At 59.1% G+C, this 18,134-nt stretch overlaps 1 protein-coding gene across 7 annotated transcripts in view; it reads right to left on the bottom strand.

Annotated features, from left to right (window-relative positions):
• Positions 1-10,214: 10,214 nt before the first annotated feature.
• BCAS3 (BCAS3 microtubule associated cell migration factor) overlaps positions 10,215-18,134 on the bottom strand; it is a 272,079-nt gene continuing 264,159 nt past the window's right edge. For 5 of the 7 annotated variants that reach the window (XM_088536029.1, XM_088536047.1, XM_088536076.1 and 2 more), the window contains one exon: positions 10,215-10,369. In XM_088536029.1, coding sequence (XP_088392155.1) covers positions 10,221-10,369 — 149 coding nt within the window. In that variant the 3' untranslated portion in view covers positions 10,215-10,220. The remainder of the gene's footprint in view (positions 10,370-18,134) is intronic. The other 2 variants (XM_088536061.1, XM_088536069.1) reach the window with 1 other exon arrangement.

Raw genomic sequence — 18,134 nt, 5'->3', positions numbered from 1 at the left:
AGAATAAAATATTAACCAATGACAGAGAAAAGTGCTCGAAATCCCACCCCCGGCTGCTTTCCGCATACCGGGTCAGCGCCGGCTGCGCCGCGGCCGGGGAGCGGCCGCCGCCGGTGCGGAGCCAGCGCGGAGCCGCTGAGCCGCCCCGCGCAGTGAAAGCAGCACACGGGGCCCCCCGCGCCCGCCCCCCTCCCTCCCCCCCGCGCGGCTCCGCGCCCGCGTGGGCCTCGTCCGCGGTTGGGGGGGCTGGGGGGGATGTAAGGGGGGGGGGCAGCCCCGGGCGGCGCCGCCGCCGATTTGCGCGGGGCGCGCAGCTCCGCGCAGCGCCGGGGGAGGCCGTCAGGGCTCCGCCGTCTTACGACAGCGGCCGGGACGTGGAGCGCGGTGGGGCCCGCCCCGCTCCGGCCGCCGACGGGGCGGCCCGGCCGCCGGGCACAGCGAGGCAGCGGCGGCGACTTCGAGCAGAGCCACGGCCGAGGCCGGGTGAGTGGCCGGGCCCCGCTCGCACCCCCCGGGCCGCTGCGCTACAACGCGCGGCGGGTGGAGGAAGAGGAGGAGGAGGAGGAAGCGGGGCGGGGAGGTCCTGCGCGCAGCCCTGCGCACTCGGCGACGGCCGCCGGTCCCATCGGGGCGGCAGTGCGGGCCCGGTCCGGCCTGGCCCGACGGCGGCTTTAGCAGCCCGGGGGCTGTGGGCTCCGCGGGCTCCTCGTCGCTGCCGGCAGGAACGAGCCGCGGGGTTTGTTTACTCGGGCGAGTGGATGCAGATAATCTTGAAGGAAAATCCCAGCGCTGTTTGCAGAGGGATTAGGGCCGGTCCCCTGCCCCCGGCTGGCGTGCGGAGGTGGCACCGGGGGAGGTGGGGGGGGGACGGAGCCGGCGGGGGGCGGGCAGGGCTCTGTGTGTGTCCCTTTGGAGAGGTCCATTTGGAGATCTGTTCTGATTAACTGAGGGCTTCGTTTGCTGAAGAGGACCTTGGCGCCAGGCGGCTGAGCCCTCACAATAAAGACCCGTCTCTTGTCACTTCATATTTACCCCCAAATCTTCAAAAAGCGCCCTGCAATCCTCCCAAGGCTCCGGCCCCCGCCGCCGCGCTCTGGCCCAGACGAGGGGGGGAAAGAGACGGGGGGGCAGAGCCCCCTCGCCCGGCCCCGAGCTGCTTCCCGCTCCGCGGGTGCGCAGCGAGGCGCGGGGTGCGCGGTGGGAACAGGGTCCCGAGGGGGTCTCAGCCGTGTCTCTCCCGCCGGGGATGCCTCCTCCTCTCTCCCCCGCCCTGCGGAGGTTACATCTTGCTGACAGCCACCCCCGTCCGTCCCCTCCTGGCGCCACCGAGAGCCCAAATCAAAGCCGCGGGCTGCGTTATCAGAGGCACTTTACAACCTGCCCTTGTCCCGCGGCAGGTTCACCTCTGCCTGCCGCTGCTGGGACCCCCTCAGCCGCCGTCCGACGGGGCGGCCGGCCCGGGGCTCCCCGCGCCCGGCGCCGCGGTGAGGAGCAGCGGCTCCCGCTGACCATTGAACGCGGCGCGGGGAGCAGGGATTGAAATTTAGACCTGATCTGGACTTTGCTTCCTCGCTGCCGCGGGAAACTGCTGACGGCAGCGCTGGCAAAAACGGGAAAATGGGGCTTGCCTTTCCTGCTCCCCTCTTTTTTTTTTTCTTCATTTTTTTAAAAATCAACTCCTTCTCACAAAGTCAAGCCAGAGCTGCTTCTTTCTCCCCACGGCATCGCCCCAGGCCCGCGGCCCCGACGGCGACGGGTGGACACTCATGTCGCGGCTCCGAGAGGCAAAGCGGGAGGCCGGGCCCGAGCAGGGACCACGTCGCCCCGTCCCTCGCGTGGGGCTGGGGCTGCGCCCCCCGCTCCGCGCTGCGGTGCCGCTGTCACGTCGCAAACGCCCTCGCCTGCAGAATAAAACCCGAGCCGCACTCGTGTCTCCCTGTTCCTCTGCGGCCGCGCCGGCGGTGGGACCGTCGTGGGGAAGGTGAACAGGGAGCTCGGACACCCTTTCCCAGGGACACGGCCCCACGGCCGCTTCTCCCACTCGCCAGGCTGGGGCGAAACCCACTCGTGGATGCCGTGGCCCTGGACGGGGCATCCCGTACCCGCGGCCGGGCAAACCCAGACGTGCCCCGCGCCCCCACCGATTGCCGTGCCCTGGCCGAGAGGAGAGGAGAGCCACTACCCTCCCACACACCATTCCCTCTTTCCCAGGGAACGGGAAGCGCTGGGAGAGCGGCCAAAGGCCTCGGTCCTGCCGCCCGTGCGGCCCCAGCGAGCAGCGCCTCCCGGCCCGGCTCGGTCCCGGTTCGGCCCGGCCGCCCCCTCCTGGCCCCTCCCGCCCCCCCTGGGCTCAGCCCCGCTCGCGCTTCCCCTTTCATCTCTGCCCATCTCCTCTCCTCATCCCTTCGCTATTTTTAGCCCGTAGACTTAGGCCTTGGCGCCAGGCCGTTTAAGACCTGTCAAAGTCCTTCATATTTCCCTCATGTCACATGGACCTTTCGCTCCCTTCCCCGCGCCATGCGAGGCCCGTAATTTGGATCTGTGAGCTGCTGAGCAAATGCAATTTGCTCTTCTCCATCGCTGTGTTGTCTCCGTGACCCCAGCCAGCAGGACGGCTGGTGTCCTGTCCGGGCCACTTACACAAATTGCGGCTGATTGATGAAAAATAACAATTCTCACAAGCCGCCGGGCCTCCCTCGGCCGCTGCCTCCTCCGGGCCGGCCGGGCCCGCGCCCCGGGGAGCTGCCGCCGCCCCGGGGGCACCTGGGCGCGGGCACGGCCCGCAAAGCACCGGCGGCTGCGGGGGGAACGGGGAGATGGATGGGGGGGGGGGGTCGCGTTTGCAGGGCCCCCACTGCCCACCCCACAGGGCAGGGAGTCCCCCCAGAGGCGCTCGGGGAGGGCGGCCCGACGGGGTGGGCGAAGCTGGGGGTGGGAGGGGGGATCCAGCCCGGCCCCTCGCAATCCGCGGGGAGCCCAGCCCCGGGGGGGCGGGATCCTGGAGCAGAGGGGCCGCAGAGCCTGGATGGGGCCGGAGCAAATCGGCAGGTGCCGGGTGAGGCGGCCCCGGGCGCATCCCTGTCCCTCGGGGAGCCATGGGGTGTGTGGGGGTCTGGGGTCCGACCGCCCCCGCTTCACACTGCTCCTTCACCCTGTCTGCGGCCAGAGCGGCCCCGCTGCCGGCTCAGGGAGCACGGACGGGCGGGACCCGGGGTTTTCAATTACCCGCTTGGAGGGAGAATGAAATCGGGCTTTAGTTACCCGGCCCTGGTTTGCTCTCATCCCGTCCCCGTCGGGGATCGCTCTCCTCCTTCTCCTCATCCGCCTCCCCAAGGCTCTTTGCTCGCTGCACGTCCCGCTCACACCCGCTCTGCGGGTGCCGCCAGCGCCACCGTCGGGGGACGGAGCCGGCGGCCTCGCGCCGCTCTCAGGCGGCCGCGACGGGGTGGACGAGACACCCGGGCCGGCACCAGCCCGGCTGCCGCTGCCCCCGCGCCCCGTTGAGCGGCCGCGGAGCCCCGCGCAGCTGCGGAAACACAACTCGCCCCGTCGGAGAGGCAGCCCCCGAGCTCCCCCTGCCCCGGAGTGTTCAGATTTCTCTCCAGCTTTAAAGAAAATATTTCCCGAATAATAACCCCGAATTCTGGAAAATAACAACATGCGGGGATACACAGGCACAAGCGCTGACGAAGTTTCTCCAGAGTTGGAACAACTTATAAACACTTTTCCCGGCCTGTTTGACGGGGGAGGCGGCGGTGACCCCCGAGGCCGGGCGGGCAGCGCGGCCCCTACGCGAGGACGGGACGGGGGGAGGCGGGCGCGCATCCTCCGCGCTCCGCCCGGCGCCCGCCCCCGTTACCTCCGCGCCGCTTTGATCCGTGAGCCCTGGCCGGGGCCGCAGGTTGATTGATTTTTTTCAATTAGAGCGAGTCCTCCCCTCCGCGGGGGCGGAATTAACCCCGCGCGCGGCCGCGGGATCCCTCACGTCGAGGCCCGGGCGCCTCGCACGCACCGAGCCCGTTGCCTTAAAAGGCGACGGGAGCCCCGGCGGGGGCCGTTATTGCGGGGGGGACCCGCAGCGCCGTGTGAAACCCGAGCTGGGGCGGAGGGGAGGGGAAATCACGTAAATCCCCCTGTTTAAAAAACTTCCATTTGGGAAAGTGTGTCACATCCCGGCGCGGGCGCGTAATCCGCGGGCTAATGGCATTACCGCCGCTTCATCGCCGTAATGGGATCGGGCCGGGGGGCGAGCGCCGCGCACCGCGCCCGGCTGCGCCGCCACGCGTGGCCCGACGGCTCCCCCGCGGACGGGACGGGACGGGGCGGGCGGCGAGTGGACCCAGCGCGGAGCGGGCAAAGCGGCTCCGCGGGCGCGGACGGGGAGGCGCCTCCCGCCGGGGCCGCGTGTCCCGTCGAGCCGCCCCCGGCCGCGGCTCCTGCGCACCCGCGGGTCCCCGTCGAGCCCCGGGCCGGGCTCTTGGTCGCAGCTCAGCGCGTGGGTGGCTCTTTGCGCCCGTTTCCCGACGGGGAGTCCCGCTGCCGGGAGCGGGGCAGTTCCGAGGGCGCCCCCGCGCAGAGCCGCGCTTCGTGGCCGGTTCATCTCTTAAATAAAAGAGATTAGCGAGCGACGTTATTTGATAAAATAATGCTGTTACGGCTGCGGCCCCGGCCCATGCGGGATTAAAAGTGAGGATTTGAGACTGTTAAACGGGCTGACCTGGATCGTTGCAGCAACAGCAGGGATGAAACAAAACCGACCCTCCTCCCCAGCAACCTCCAACTCGCTCCCAGCCCGACCACACTAATATCTCGATCAAAAAACAACAAGAACAACAATAATAATAAATAACACACGCAGAAACGCGAATGATTGTGGGAAGGGGCGGCGTTTCCGAGAGCAGATCTGACGGGACGCCGCGGCGGGCCGGGTGAGGGGGTCGCAATTTCACCGCGGCGTTTTGGGCAGCCGAAAAAGATAAAAATAAAACGGGGTCCCCGCGGGGCGCAACCTCCGTGCCGGGGCAGCGACTCCGCCGGGCCGGGCCAGGCCGGGTGCCGTTGGGATTCCTGAACCGGTCTCCCTTCCGCGGGGCCCCCGTCGGGAGCAAATCCAAAGAAAACCCCGCGGGGAGGGAGTGCTGGGGGCGCTCCCATTCGTCCCCTTTATTTTTAAGCCGCACAATCCCCGCGGGGGCAGCTGGAGAGCAGGGGGTGCGAGGACACCCATTACGGGGAGCATCCTGCCCCATGAGCACCTGGAAACATCTTGCAAATCCCTCCCCAGACCCCCCTCTTGCTCCACAGGCTCTTTGTGGGGTAGGGGGGGTGGCAACCGCAGCCCTTGGGGCTTGCGGTGTCCCCAAGGGGCGCAGCCAGCTTGGCACGTCCATCCACCGGTGCAACGGGGCTGCTTCACCTGCATCTTCTCATGCTCATCGCTGGGACCAAAATCATTGCATTTGGGGCCATGAGTTTTTAAAAGTCACAGCATTAAACTAGGGACAAGTTAAACTAGGGGCAAGTTACCTGCTCCTGTGCGGGATTCACATCGTGGGCCTGTCTGCTTTAGGTGCAATTTGGGAACGTATTTGCTAATGGGCTAACCCAGGATCCGACTCTGCTGGTCCTTCATGCCTTGAGTTGGGTTTTTCTCCTAAGTTTGAATTTTGCGACTGCAGAAAAATCACCATCTCCTCTGTGTAAGAAAATGGATTCTACTTCAGAATGTCTGCAGCCAAAATAAATAATGTGCTGGTCATGGGCAGGAATAAAGTGCGAGATGTGTCCCTTGTGCCCGTGTTTAATGGGGATATTCCCTGAAATCCTGGGCCATCTGGGAGGGCCGACCAGCCTCACTTTTACCGTGTTGCTCACAAAAGTGATGCTGCTCCACGCTGCTCCGTAGGAAGGAGACACTTTCACAGCTCAGCGCGGGACACGGTCACGTCCTGCAGCTCGAGCCCGCGCCAGCCCACGACACTCGCTTTCAAGAGACGCTTCATGTCTCGCTCCGAGATTAGATTTCAACCTGACAACCTTTTAACGTTGTATTAAATTAGAAATTAACTTCACCCGACTGCTCGCCAGATAATTGCCCTCCTGATAGGCTGCGAGCGCGAGAATATTTAAGATACCTCTGAGGCGATGAAGCTCCCGAGGAAACGTGAGGTCTCCTCCTTGATCCAGACCAGGGCCTGCCTATTAATCATTTCTACTGGCCCGGTGGCAGCTGCAGCTCCGGCGCGTGCGGGTGCCGCAGGAGGGGCCCCGTCGCCTCATTCTCCATCATGGGCTCCATCATGGGCTCCGTCACGCACTCCTGGGCTGCACTTGGCTCTTTTAGGGAGCACTCACTTGTTCTTGCAGCACAAGGCTGGGCTGCAAAGCCTCTGGTGCAAATCCGTGCAGGCCTCACGCGGTGGCAAAGGTAATTCATGGTTAAACCCGGTGCTCGGAGACCCACAGCTGGCAGCGGCCTCGCTCCGTGGCCCTGGGCTGCAGCTGCCGTGGCCTTGAGCTCCAGCCTGGGCTGGTGACGTGGTCCCCATGGTTGGGATGTCCCAAAGTCGTGCTGGGCATCTGCTGGCCACCACATCCCTGCGGCGTTGGATGGTGAGGACGGAGATGGTGGATGGTGAGGACACGATAAGAGCAGCCCAAGGAGACCTGAATCCCTGTGGGCCGTGGGAGCTGCCGCCAGCATGAGCCTCAGTTTACACTTCTTTGCATTCAACGCAAGTTACAGAGCAGCAGGAGGTTAGCTGGCCCCGCACTGCTTTATAAAAGGCTCATCACGTTTGCAAACAGCTTTGCACCAAGCCAGACCAGCAGCAACGGTCCAACACGGACACATGTATGTACACGTGTGCACATGTACACACCCCATGCACTCATATGCACCCATATGTACCCACACGCACTCGCAGCCACTGGCTCTTCTTGGCTGCCTGTTGACAGCAAGGCCGCAGTGGGGGCTCATGCAGCCCGTCCTACAACTTCATTCCTATTTTATCCAAGCTAAACTAAAGGGGGGGAAAAAAAGAAAAAAATTCCTTTTCTTCCTTTGCAATCACAGGGCCACAATCTCGGCTCCGGTGCCTCGCTAATTGTGAGCCCTCCGATGCCGGGGTTTAACGTTACACTTAGCAGCTGCGAAGCATTAGGGCGAAGTGATTACGACCTACTGGAAGATACCGAACATTTTTACAATATCTCAGGAGCACAAGGGAAAGACAACAGGAAATGGCGCAAACTTCCCTACCCCGCGCAGCCCCTGGCCAAAGCGAGGGAAGGAGCGCGGAGAAGCAGCGCCTGCGTCGCCGGCCTTGAGATTCCCTCCCAATTTGATTCCATTGGAACTCCCGACTGTCACATTTGTAGAACCTTTGACTTTGCGAGCAGCGGCGCGTCCCCCCCCGCCGGTGATTTAAGCGCGGGACATGCGCGCGTTCACCACGGCACCCGGCGCAGGGACGCGGTGTTTCATGTTAATTTATGAAATGTGAACTCCACTTTTGATAGCGCAGCTCCGCTTTGTGCCCACAGTGATATACAGTCCGCCTGGCTTTAAACGAGACGTTTTGCCTTTTGAACTCAGCAGGAGGCCACTGCTTCCACTACTGGAAACAGTTTAAAACCCGACGAGTGCGACGTGTCTTTTGGGCTCCTCCGGCGCCGGTGATTCCGATGAGGATGCAGCGCTCGCTGCTGCTGCCGGACAGGTCCCCGGGCATCTCCAGCATCGTGTGAGATGTGGCTGAACCCGCGGGGACGCGACGACTCTCTCTGATTCTACCTAAAGTTGGGTTTGGGTTGGGTCCAAAAACGGCGATCCTGCTGCCATTAAATTCAGGGGCAAAGCTCCCTTAGAGCTCAGCTTGAGCACGCAGGGGACACGGGCACAGCGTAAGGACAGCAGGTGCTGCAGACACGTATGGCCAAGAGGGTCTGTGTGGGGCAGCGAAGACACCAGCCCCTGTTTGTAGCTGTCCCCCTTCTTCAAACAGAACATCCTGATTCAAAGGAGCTTCTTGCCGACCGGGCAGTTCCACACGGCCGTGTTGCGGCGCTTATAAAGAAGTGATTTAGCGCCTGCCAACAACAAATCCACTTGCAGCGACGCCACTCGGCATCACGCGCGCTCCTGCCGCGGGTGTTTGCGGAAGCATCGGCCCGTCGGAGCCCGCGGTAATGCGGAGAGCGGCCGCCGCTTCCCGTCGGCAGAACTTTGTCCCTGCAAGGAACCGCGGAGCACGGTGACAACACAACCCCTTCTGTATGTGCTAAGCTGGATTTCGTTTGAACTTTTGGAGCTGACCTTGGCTTGAACCGTGCTAGAAATCCTCGCTGGCGTGGACCGACTTGACCCGCTGGTTGCATTTGCTCGCGATGCCAAGTCCTACCCCGACTCGCCGAGCTCAGGCCTTTATTTTGCAGACACAAAAGAAACGCAGCGTTACCGCCGAGCATGTTAGCACCGATATAGCCGGCAGGCCGGAGCTGCACGCACTTCCTTACGGCCAAACTCTACCCTGATTTCAGCCCTCCCCCGCTTTTTTTTTCCTTGAGGAAGGACTGACTGAAAACTGAGCAAGAAACTGAAATTATTGCTGCAGACTCACAGATTTTATTAGTGGTTTCCAACCCTGGAGAGAACAACAACAAAAGAGCTTCTGAGATCTGAGCGGGGGCATTGCAATTAAGGGAAATCAAGCCTGAGATTGAATTTGGTATCTGGTGCTCAGAGCTGCCATAGAAAGAGGGTGGTCACCTCTGCACCATGCAGTGTGGCTGGTTGGAAGCTAGAGGAGAGCAAAAAGATTTGTGGGTTCAGAGAGTTTCCTCTCGACTCCACAACTCCAACAGCTTCTGTTAAGCAGAAGTAGTGAGAAGGAAACGCCCTACGTTGATGGTCTCATCCCAGCCCCGGCTGCTCAATGCAAGTTGGCCGAGATGGAGAGATGTAGGAGGTTGCTCTGGGTGAGCCCGGGACAGTTTTAGCAAGGGAATCGTGCAGGGGTTGTAGGAGGCTCTCACGGGTGGCCCTGCAACGCGATGGATGCAGGTGGGATGATCACCCAGAGCCAACGCAAGCAGCACGTGTCACTCAGCTGGGCCAACCCATGGCAAGTAACAATCAAGTCCATATGTATATACACGTATATACACATATATACCTATATATCCACAATCCTCTTCGCCAGGAGGCAAACAAACAAGCCAAGCAAGGTTCTTTTCTCTCATATTTATCATCCATCAGATATCAACAATGATTTTCACAGGCACTAAGCTGGGACAAGGAACCTCATTTAAGTCTTTTTTTGTTGTTGTTAAAAAAATGTCCTTGCACAGAGGTATGAGAAAACAAAGATGCAAAACCAAGCTGGACTGGTGAATAGCATCCACCGATGGCTTTAATTAAAGCCCTCAAGTTAGTAAATACGCACACAGTCTTTGGTACAGGAAGATATATGAAGCACACATCAAGGTTAGCAACACTCCATGAACATTGACATTTAAGCAGTTTCTTGTTTAACTTAGATTTATTCAATGACACATGCATTTCTGGACAGATATCAGCGTTCCAGTGAACAACTTTCATAACCAAATATGAGAAACTGGCGACTGCAGTTAGTCAATTAAGTATATTTCTAAAATACATGACTAGAATAAAACTGGAGCAATAGAGACCATTCTTCCGAAGAACAAAGAGACATTTCCATTCGTAATACTCCTGGCATTGATGCATATCAGTGGGGAAGGAGAGCAGCAGGGAGATGCAACCATGAAGGAATAACCTTATCAGCCCTGTCCACAGAAAGTCCTTGAGTTTCCACTCTCTCCAGCCCATTCCTTAATGCTCGGCACTTTTGCAGACGGCTGGAGCTCCTGGCTGGCGCTCGCACCACTACATTGCGGAGATTCCCTTTATCTTTTAACACAAAAAGCAGATAACGCCGGTGAAGCCATGTGCGTAACCCAAAACGGCTTTGAAACAGTTCTCCCCTCGCACCTCTTCCTGAACACGGCAAAATAAAGAAGCCACAGAGCTAGGAGGATCGAAGACAGAGTCTCTTCATATTGCACAGGAAAACAGAGTCAGGATTTTGCGAGTACGTTCCAGGAAGGTTCGCGTGGAAGAGATGCCACTCGTTTGGGGTAACGGGGAGCACCCGCAGGGCACGGAGGGGCCCGTCCCGCTCGCTCCTCGCGCGCCCGGCTCACGGGAAGCCGCTGGGGAAGAGGCTGAGGGGCTGGTTCTCGTTAGTCGGGAGCGGTGAGCGGTACCCGTCGAAGTTGCGGGGGATGCTCCCGCTGGTGGAGCCCGAGCTGTTACTCAGCGTCTCGATGCTTCCCTCTCGCTGCAGCTCTGAAACGACACAGAGAACGGGCTGGGTTAGCGGTGCGGGGAAGGGGAGCGGGGCCGTTAGAATCTGCTTTCCAGGCGAACCCGCGTTTTGTAGCATCGCTCCAACGCTACACCCGCCTTCTCCACGGTGCCCATCCCTGTTCCCGTGTCCCCTGAGCAGCACCAGGGCTTTGGGAGGACATCCTTGTCCTGGGAGGTGACACCGCCGACCCGACCCAGCACCAAGACACTGTTCCTGGCACAGTCTCATGGGTCGGCACGGCTTTTGGGGATGCAGGGTGCAAATGTCACCTCTGCTGCGCGCTGCAGACACAGGGCGTCCCCTCGGTCCCCCCTCGCCAGCCTCCCCGGGCCGCCGCCGCTCGCTAATCTCGAGGCTCGAGAGCCGCTCGCGCCGCGGCCCCTCGTCGCCCGCCGCCCACTTGAACCCGGCGGCCGCCTCGGCCCAGATTAGGACACGACGCCCGCGTCCCCGGCGGGCTGCGAGGGCCTCGTCCCCCCTGCACGGCCCTGTCGCTGCCATCTGCCCGGGGGCTTTGCTCCCTAGAAACATCGCAACTGTATTACCCTATATACAAAATACATGGTGAAAGCACTGGGTAGGTTCTCCACTAAAGCGGAAAGCATTCCGTGCTGGAAAGCTGCGTGATTCCCACCAGCAACCCAGGATTTGCAGGAGGGCCGGGAGAGGCAACCGGGGACGAGGGCCGGGCCTCGCCATGCAGGTAGAGCATGGAGGAAAAATCTGCCTCCGAGCAGGCGCGCTGACCCGGCCACAGCTCCTCGGCTAAGGAATGCACACGTACGGAGCGCTCTGCTTCCCTCCGCGCGCTCCCATGAGCTCAGGAAGTAAAAACAGTAATTTAAATCAGAAATGAGTGGCGTATCCCACACTAATACTGCGCTTATCCTGTCTGATTTGGTGCTTTCATCTCGCCGGGCGCGCAGCTGGCTCTGGTTAAGCGTCTCACGTCAGAGCGCTCGCTCGCGGCGCGGCCGCCCGGCCACGCGGGACGCGCTCCGGCCCCATCAAACATCGTTAGGGCTCCTGAACTCCTGACGAGGTTACGCCTCACTCGCCTGGCCTCTCTCTCTCCCTTTTTTAAGCTATAATTGATTTTCGGGCAAATGTTGTGTTTTCCGTAAGCGCAGCCAAAGGCGAGAGGGCGGCAGGGTGGGAGAGGGGCGCTCGCTCCGCACCGTTCCCGGGGCTGCTGCCGTCCTCCCGGAGCCTTCCCTGGCTCCTCTGCTTTCCGGGGATTTTCTGGCCGTTCTGCACCTTGCTGTCCTTGCGGGCAGCCGAGTGCGCCCGGCTGCCAGGGGGTGGCACTGCCGACACTGGTGCCAGCCGCGGCGAGCGCGCGGGGGGACGCGGCGAGCGTGCGGGGGGACGCGGCGAGCGCGCGGGGCCGTCGCCCGGGTCCCCCCGCGTGGGCCCGGCCGCTGCCGCCGCTCGCTGGGGCCGCTCGGCTGCGTCCGCGCGCTCCGCACGGAGAATCCGCTCGCTCTGGAACCAATTACGCGGCAGAAGAGCCGGGGAGTTGGATACCTGAAAACGGCCGCGGGAGAGCGGGGCTGCCGGGAGGAAACGCGGCGCTCGCCCCGCCGGCCCCGGCTCTCGCCCCGCGCCGCTGCGTCGCTCCGCAGCCCACGGATCAACCGGCTCCGGAGACCCCGGCCTTGGAGGAGCAGAGCGCCAAGTCCAGCGCTCTCCTGGGTTGCCCAGAATGGGCCTGTTTCGTCCGGTTACCTCAGTAATAAAAAAAATACACTGAAAAAAACCTTGCAAAGGACTTTTTCCCTTTTCTCCAGATCTTCCCTGCAGATCAAGGGCAGTTTGGAGACAAGTGCGCAGCGGCATTGCGCTGCGGCCCTGGACGGCCCTGCCACGTGCCCACCCGCAGCAGCTCTTGGGTATAAAAGGAGGCCAAATCCGAGGACTGGCCGGGGCAGCAGGTCCCATAGGAACAACTCTGCCCTTCCCAGCTGCAAGGGGACGCGGCTCCCAGGCCTTGTGTCCCATAACCCCCAGGACCCTCCCGTGTCCTACGCCATGGGGATAAACCCAAAGCCGAAGCGCGCGGGCGCAGAGCAAGCCGGGCTCGCGGGAGCCGCGGCGGCTCCGCGTGCTCAAATAGAGCAGGACAAATCCGTCCTGCGAGCGATTGCGTTTGCTTTGGTGGAGTTACGCCAGGAACGGACTTGGCCCCAGCCTGTCTGAGGGTTATTGTATCTGCATTCCCCCATGCATATACTGTCGAGATGTATTAACTTCCTTAAATGTACCAGTAAAACAACCTCTTATGATACACTTTAATGAACTTGTACAGTAGCCAACAAATTGTGCATCATATAAAACCCATTCTGCCTTATAGACTCGCTGGCTATTTTGTAATAACTGCAATTTGCTTCTGCTGAAGCAAGATAACCAGGGTTGAGAAGTCAGGCTTTGCAGAAACCTAAATATTTGATTTTGGGGGGCGGGGAGTGGGTGGGAGAAGGAAGAAAGGGGCCTCTGGGAGCTATTTATGGGGTCAAAATAACATGAGACCTGCTCTTCTTGTAGTATTTCCACCATCAAGGAAATGAAATACTGTGAGAAGACCAGCACTTGCATTATTTTGGCCCCGTAAATGGCTCCCCGAGGCATTCCAAAGCCCGTGAAAAACAAACACAAATACAAATAAATGCTAATACTGGAAACGTAAATGCTAAAACCTGCCCCTGTCCCCAGAGGAAGCAGCTCACGAAGTTCTCGTGCCTCTAAAAACAACAACAAAAAAGGATGTGGAAAAAGAGGAAAGAGCAGGAACATCTGCCGGAGCGATGAGGAGAGTCATCTGAGGGGAGGCGAGGACTAGCCCTGCCTGCGCGTTTGACGGTAACCGCGACCGGCACCGCTGGCAGCGCCGGGGCTCCGGAGGAGCGGTGATTTCCAGGGCACAGGCGCCTTCTGCCGCGCTGCGAGCGGCAGCGGGAACCGCAGCCCAGCTGTGCACATCTGGCAGCGCCGCTGGCCCCGCAGCGCCCGCCCGGCCACGCACATCTGGCACAGCTGGGCCAGGACGCGCGGCGGCGCGAGGCCCCGTCTGCCGCGCGGAGGAGAGGCTGGGAAAGCCCCCGGTGCGGAGCCGCTGCCCCTTACGGCTTCCCGACACCGCGCTGGAGCTGGTTGTTCTGCCCCCAAAATCCCGCTTGGTTTTCAGGGATTTTTGAGGAGAGAGGGAGGAGCAGAGCACAACCGGCCCCGCGCGCTCGCTGCGCGCTGCGCTCCAAAGAGCTCCAGGAACTGTCATAGGGCTACGGCCAACCCAGGAAGGTACAGAGCCCTGCCAAGCTTCAATGTGAAACCAATTTATATGGCACATTAATTCAATGCCTGAAGAAAATCCATATAGCCCTCTTTTGCCCGGAACACTCATAAATTATGCTGCCTTTCTTGTTTGTGCTCTCTGTAGTGGTCCACTCGAAGCCATGGTAGCTCCTTTATGTCTCCTCAAAAGTCTCATCTCCAGCGCATTATTTCTTCTAATGGTTTTTCCTTTCTCTCCGGTTGCCTTCCCCTACAGCAGGCTATTAAGCGCCGTTGCAAAACACCCTCAAAACCCATTTGCTGGCAGCGCTGACCCTTCCCCGCGCGCAGCAAGCGCGCGCGGCGGCTCCCGCGCGGCACGGCCGAGCCGCGGCCGGCCAGACGCTACAATGACAGCCAGCCTGATGTGTCGGGCTAGTGGGGAAGCAGCAGCAACTCTGAATACAAGAATTATTCTTCATCATCTCAAACTGTCACAACGCATTACGCTCAAAGCCGCGGCTCGCTGGAGGAGTGACCCTGCGCTGAATGGGAGAGTGCTCGGGGAAAGAACTAATTGTAGCCTCTTTTCACACGTCAGTCACTTTTCACAGCACCGAGCCTTTCAAGCTCAACTAATGTCAAGTTCCCTTTGCCTTTTTTCTGGGCTGAGCATTTCTGATTTTTTTAAGGACGGCGTTTTTAAAGGAACAAGGTCTCCGGCGAGGCCTGGAGCCGGGGAGGGGCGGGAAGGACGCGTCAGGAGAGGCGCACATCAGAGAGCCTCCCGGACAGCCGCGGATTCGTTAGGAATTAGACAATTAACAAGGAGGAATGCAGGAAGCGGGTAATGGCCACGAGGCCGGGGGCCTCCCTGGTTTCCTCTCGCCGCTCGCTGCAGGACGAGTCTCCGCGGCGAGGCCGGGATGCGGGGCTGGCGCTGGCTCCGCCGCGGGCTGGGGCGCACGAGATGCTGCCCATTAACAGCACTGAGCTGGCTGGCACCTCCCCACGAGCAGCTTCTGGATGAGCACTAAAAGGCCCAAATTAGGGCCTTCTCTGGAAACACAGGGAAATTTCTTTCATTTTAAGGAGAGAGTGGGAAGCTCCCTGCGGACCCGCTCCGCCAAGCGACGGCCTGGTCTGGCCTCCTGGACACGCGTGCGGGTGCTTCACCCTCCCCTCTAACCCAAACGACCAAATACGCCGTGGCCAGCGCTGTTTTTTCGCCGTTTGCACAGCGCCGATCACAGGGGACTTGTGGAGCTGACGGGGGCTTCCGAGTGTTACTTATTAACTGTAATGAATAATAATTACGTCGCTCCTGCCATCTGGATTCTCATTCAAAGGGATCCTATGCAAAGCGCGCACTAAAAGGCCATTTCTATTAGCGCAATGCGAGGCTCGAGGATCTCTTAAACTGTTTGTAATTTACACACCGCTCCCCGGTGAATGGCTTAGTTAAACATTTGTGTTTTGACGATGGCGGCAGCGCTCTCGCCCGCTCCCCGGCGCGGGGACGAGCGCTTTTCAACCCATGCTCTCCAGCTTCCAGGGTTTAGACGGCATCCCAAGCTCAGCTGGGATTCTGCCTCTATTACTGCAGCGACTGCTGCAAGTCCTCAGCCCCATCCCTGTCCCAGCACCGCGGGGACCCCCCAGCAGACACCCTGTAGCATCCGACTGTCTGCTTGGGAGAACCAGGTTGCCAGAATGGTTAAAAGTGGGTTAAACCTGCCCTGTGCCTGCCCTGCCTGCCCCGGTGCTCGGCAAACCGTGGAGGCAGCTAGCGGAGACAGAAGCCCCATGAGGCTGCGGGGGGCCGTGAGAGAGATGCTCCTAAGAAAATCCTTCTTTCTTTCTTTCCTTCTTTCTTTTTAACCAGCAGTTTAGAAAAAAAAAAAAAGGGGATTTTCTACATTCAAAAGAGGAAATGTAATGCTACAGCATTTGAACACTGAAAAATAACTCCTATATTAAAACCATTTCATCATGCTGCAACCTGAAAGATGTTGAGACACCAGGGAAGCAGCATTAAATTTTCAAAGTAAAAAAGACCTGCAGATATTGCCTGGACATTTCCTCCCAAACCAGAATCCAGTGGCCTATGTGAAGTATCAGATGCTGTGAAATTATCTTACGATAACGCTGAATCCGCACAGAGCTCTTCGACGCGGCGCGCTCGGAGGCCCGGGCTGCTGGAAGGAGGGTGGCGGGATGGCAGCGGGATGCAGCACGCGGAGCGAGCGCGGACGGAGCCTCCGGAGCGCCCGAGCGCGCGGCTGGCACTGCTAGTGGCTGATTTCAGTGCTAGGATGCCGTGCGGCAAACGCCAAGACGTCGAGAGGACACCTGAACTTACAGATCCAGAAATGTCCGCATTTACTTGAAGCATGGAAAGACTGTTGAGATACAGACAAAACATTTTCATGCACAAACTTTTAAAGAATTTGGTCTATGAAAAAAAAAACCAAAAACTTGTGTTGCTTTTTAAAAAAGAGAAACCAAAAAAGCTCCATACAACTCGATTCCATAGAGTATGAGACTCAAGACTCTGGCATCTAGCCAGACTTGACTCTGAGCGTTTTATGGAAGGTTAAAAGTGCACTAGATAAAGGACTAGCATTTAGGGAGACAATATTCTTCATGATAGGCACTTTCACAATGACTGCAGTGCTTTTAAAAAATAATCTCAAGTTTCCTAGAGCTGTATATTTTTGTAAAGAGGTTTAGGATGTTTTCCTACATAAATGGCACTTCAGAAGGACGAGTTGCTGATTTTAGTCAGTATGTGAAATATCAAGACTGGAACAGCCCAGTGGTTATAGAAAACAGATTTCTCCAGCCTATAAACATAATGTAAACCTACTAACTCCTTATGCAAGATTTCCAGAAGAGTTTGTAAAATGAATATGCAGATATGGTTGTTTTGGTTTAAAGGAATTCCCTCCCACCCCATCTTGAAAGTTTCAATGTGCTGCTACCATAAATCCTCTACCGTGCCCTATACGCAGCGCACGCGCGCCGGCGTGCCGCGCACACCCGCGGCTCCACGCGTTCAGTTATCTTGTATCTGCAGTTACGCAAGCAGCACATCTGCGTGGATCAGAGCAAAAGCATTCACAGAGAAAACACTGTATTAAAATTCCTGGGTTTGGTCTCTCGTTCCCAGGGTTATGGGAGCGCCTCCGATTGCTCAACAGTGACCCCTCCGTCAGCCTCCGCTGAGGAGGAGGCGAGGCCGAAGGCCACCGCCGCGTTCCTAACACCTACCAGCATCCTGTGCCCGCAGGCCCTGCTCTTGCTCCAGGGTTACTGGGGACGTGCGGCTCCTACACACGTGGCCACCGTGTGTGTCCCTGTCTGGCCAGCCCAAAGCCCACAACCTGCTTTGAGGGTGCCTGGGGACACAGATCCTGTCTTGGAGAGGGCAGCAGCAGCCTCAGCACTCAAGGGTGCCAGATGAAGGCCCCTTGGTCTTCCTCGCTCAAGCAAGCGGTCCTAGTGAAAAAGACGGAGTGGGAAAAGCTGCTCGAATGTCAAAATAACAAATATGGCGATTACCTCACGGTCTGGGCAGCATCGCGCTGATATGCTGAATGAGGGATTTCAGGCACGCCGAAACCTCAGAACTTCAGCAACCGCTTTCATGTCTAAGACCGACGTTTTCCCCTCTTGTGATGTTGCCCGGGTTGTCGGATCCCCTTAATAATCCTCGTTTAGGAAAACGAGGCAGCACATCACGCCAGAGGAGGCCGGCGGCGGCGCTCTCGGCGCGCGCCCATGTGTGCGTCGATGCGGATGCGTGGGTGGGCGCGCGCCGGACGAAACCTGACTGCCGAGCTCCTTCTGGAAGGATAATATTACAAAGCAGAGTCGTTCTGGCAGAGCTTCTAGGGCTTCTGACACAAAGTGGCCTTTTCTGGACAGCGAGGAAAGCTACTGATCAACGCTGGGCCGTCCTCTTGGCGCAGACTGATGCTGAGGAGGAAGCTGGGCCCGACTGGAATTTGGGTTGGATTCAAAGGAAAAGTTAAAAGTTTGGGGGGAGCAGATGCTCAGCTGGTGCAAATCAGCAGAGCCGGGCTGAGCGCGTGCAGCCGCGATGGTGCCGGGATGTGCCTCGCCTGGGACCCCAGCGGTCCCCAACCGCTCAGGTTTGACCTCGGCAGAAGGGACCTCCAGCTCCTCCGCACGGCTTCAACGTCTCTGAGGAACCCCAAATGCATCCAAACAATTCCAGTTCCAAAGCAAACGGATTGGGTCAGTTTGGTCAATTATTTTAAAGATTACATTGACGTTGCTGCTTCAAGTAGATTGATTTTCTGAACGCAGACCTAATTTTAAGATGCACTCAAAGCTTGGAGGGGCATGTTTAAACTGAAGGCTCTACCTGAGCTGAGTATGACCTGGAGAACGGCAGGCCAGCTACGGGGACCTGCTACTTGCAGATCTGCTTGAGGCTCTTAATAC

Source organism: Tinamus guttatus, unplaced genomic scaffold (genome assembly GCF_059628265.1).
Source record: "Tinamus guttatus ecotype Peru unplaced genomic scaffold, ASM5962826v1 Tinamus_guttatus_pri_ptg000043l, whole genome shotgun sequence".
Lineage (NCBI taxonomy): Eukaryota > Metazoa > Chordata > Aves > Tinamiformes > Tinamidae > Tinamus > Tinamus guttatus.
Note: the sequence above shows the minus strand (reverse complement) of the source record. Positions and strands in the feature narration are given on the sequence as shown.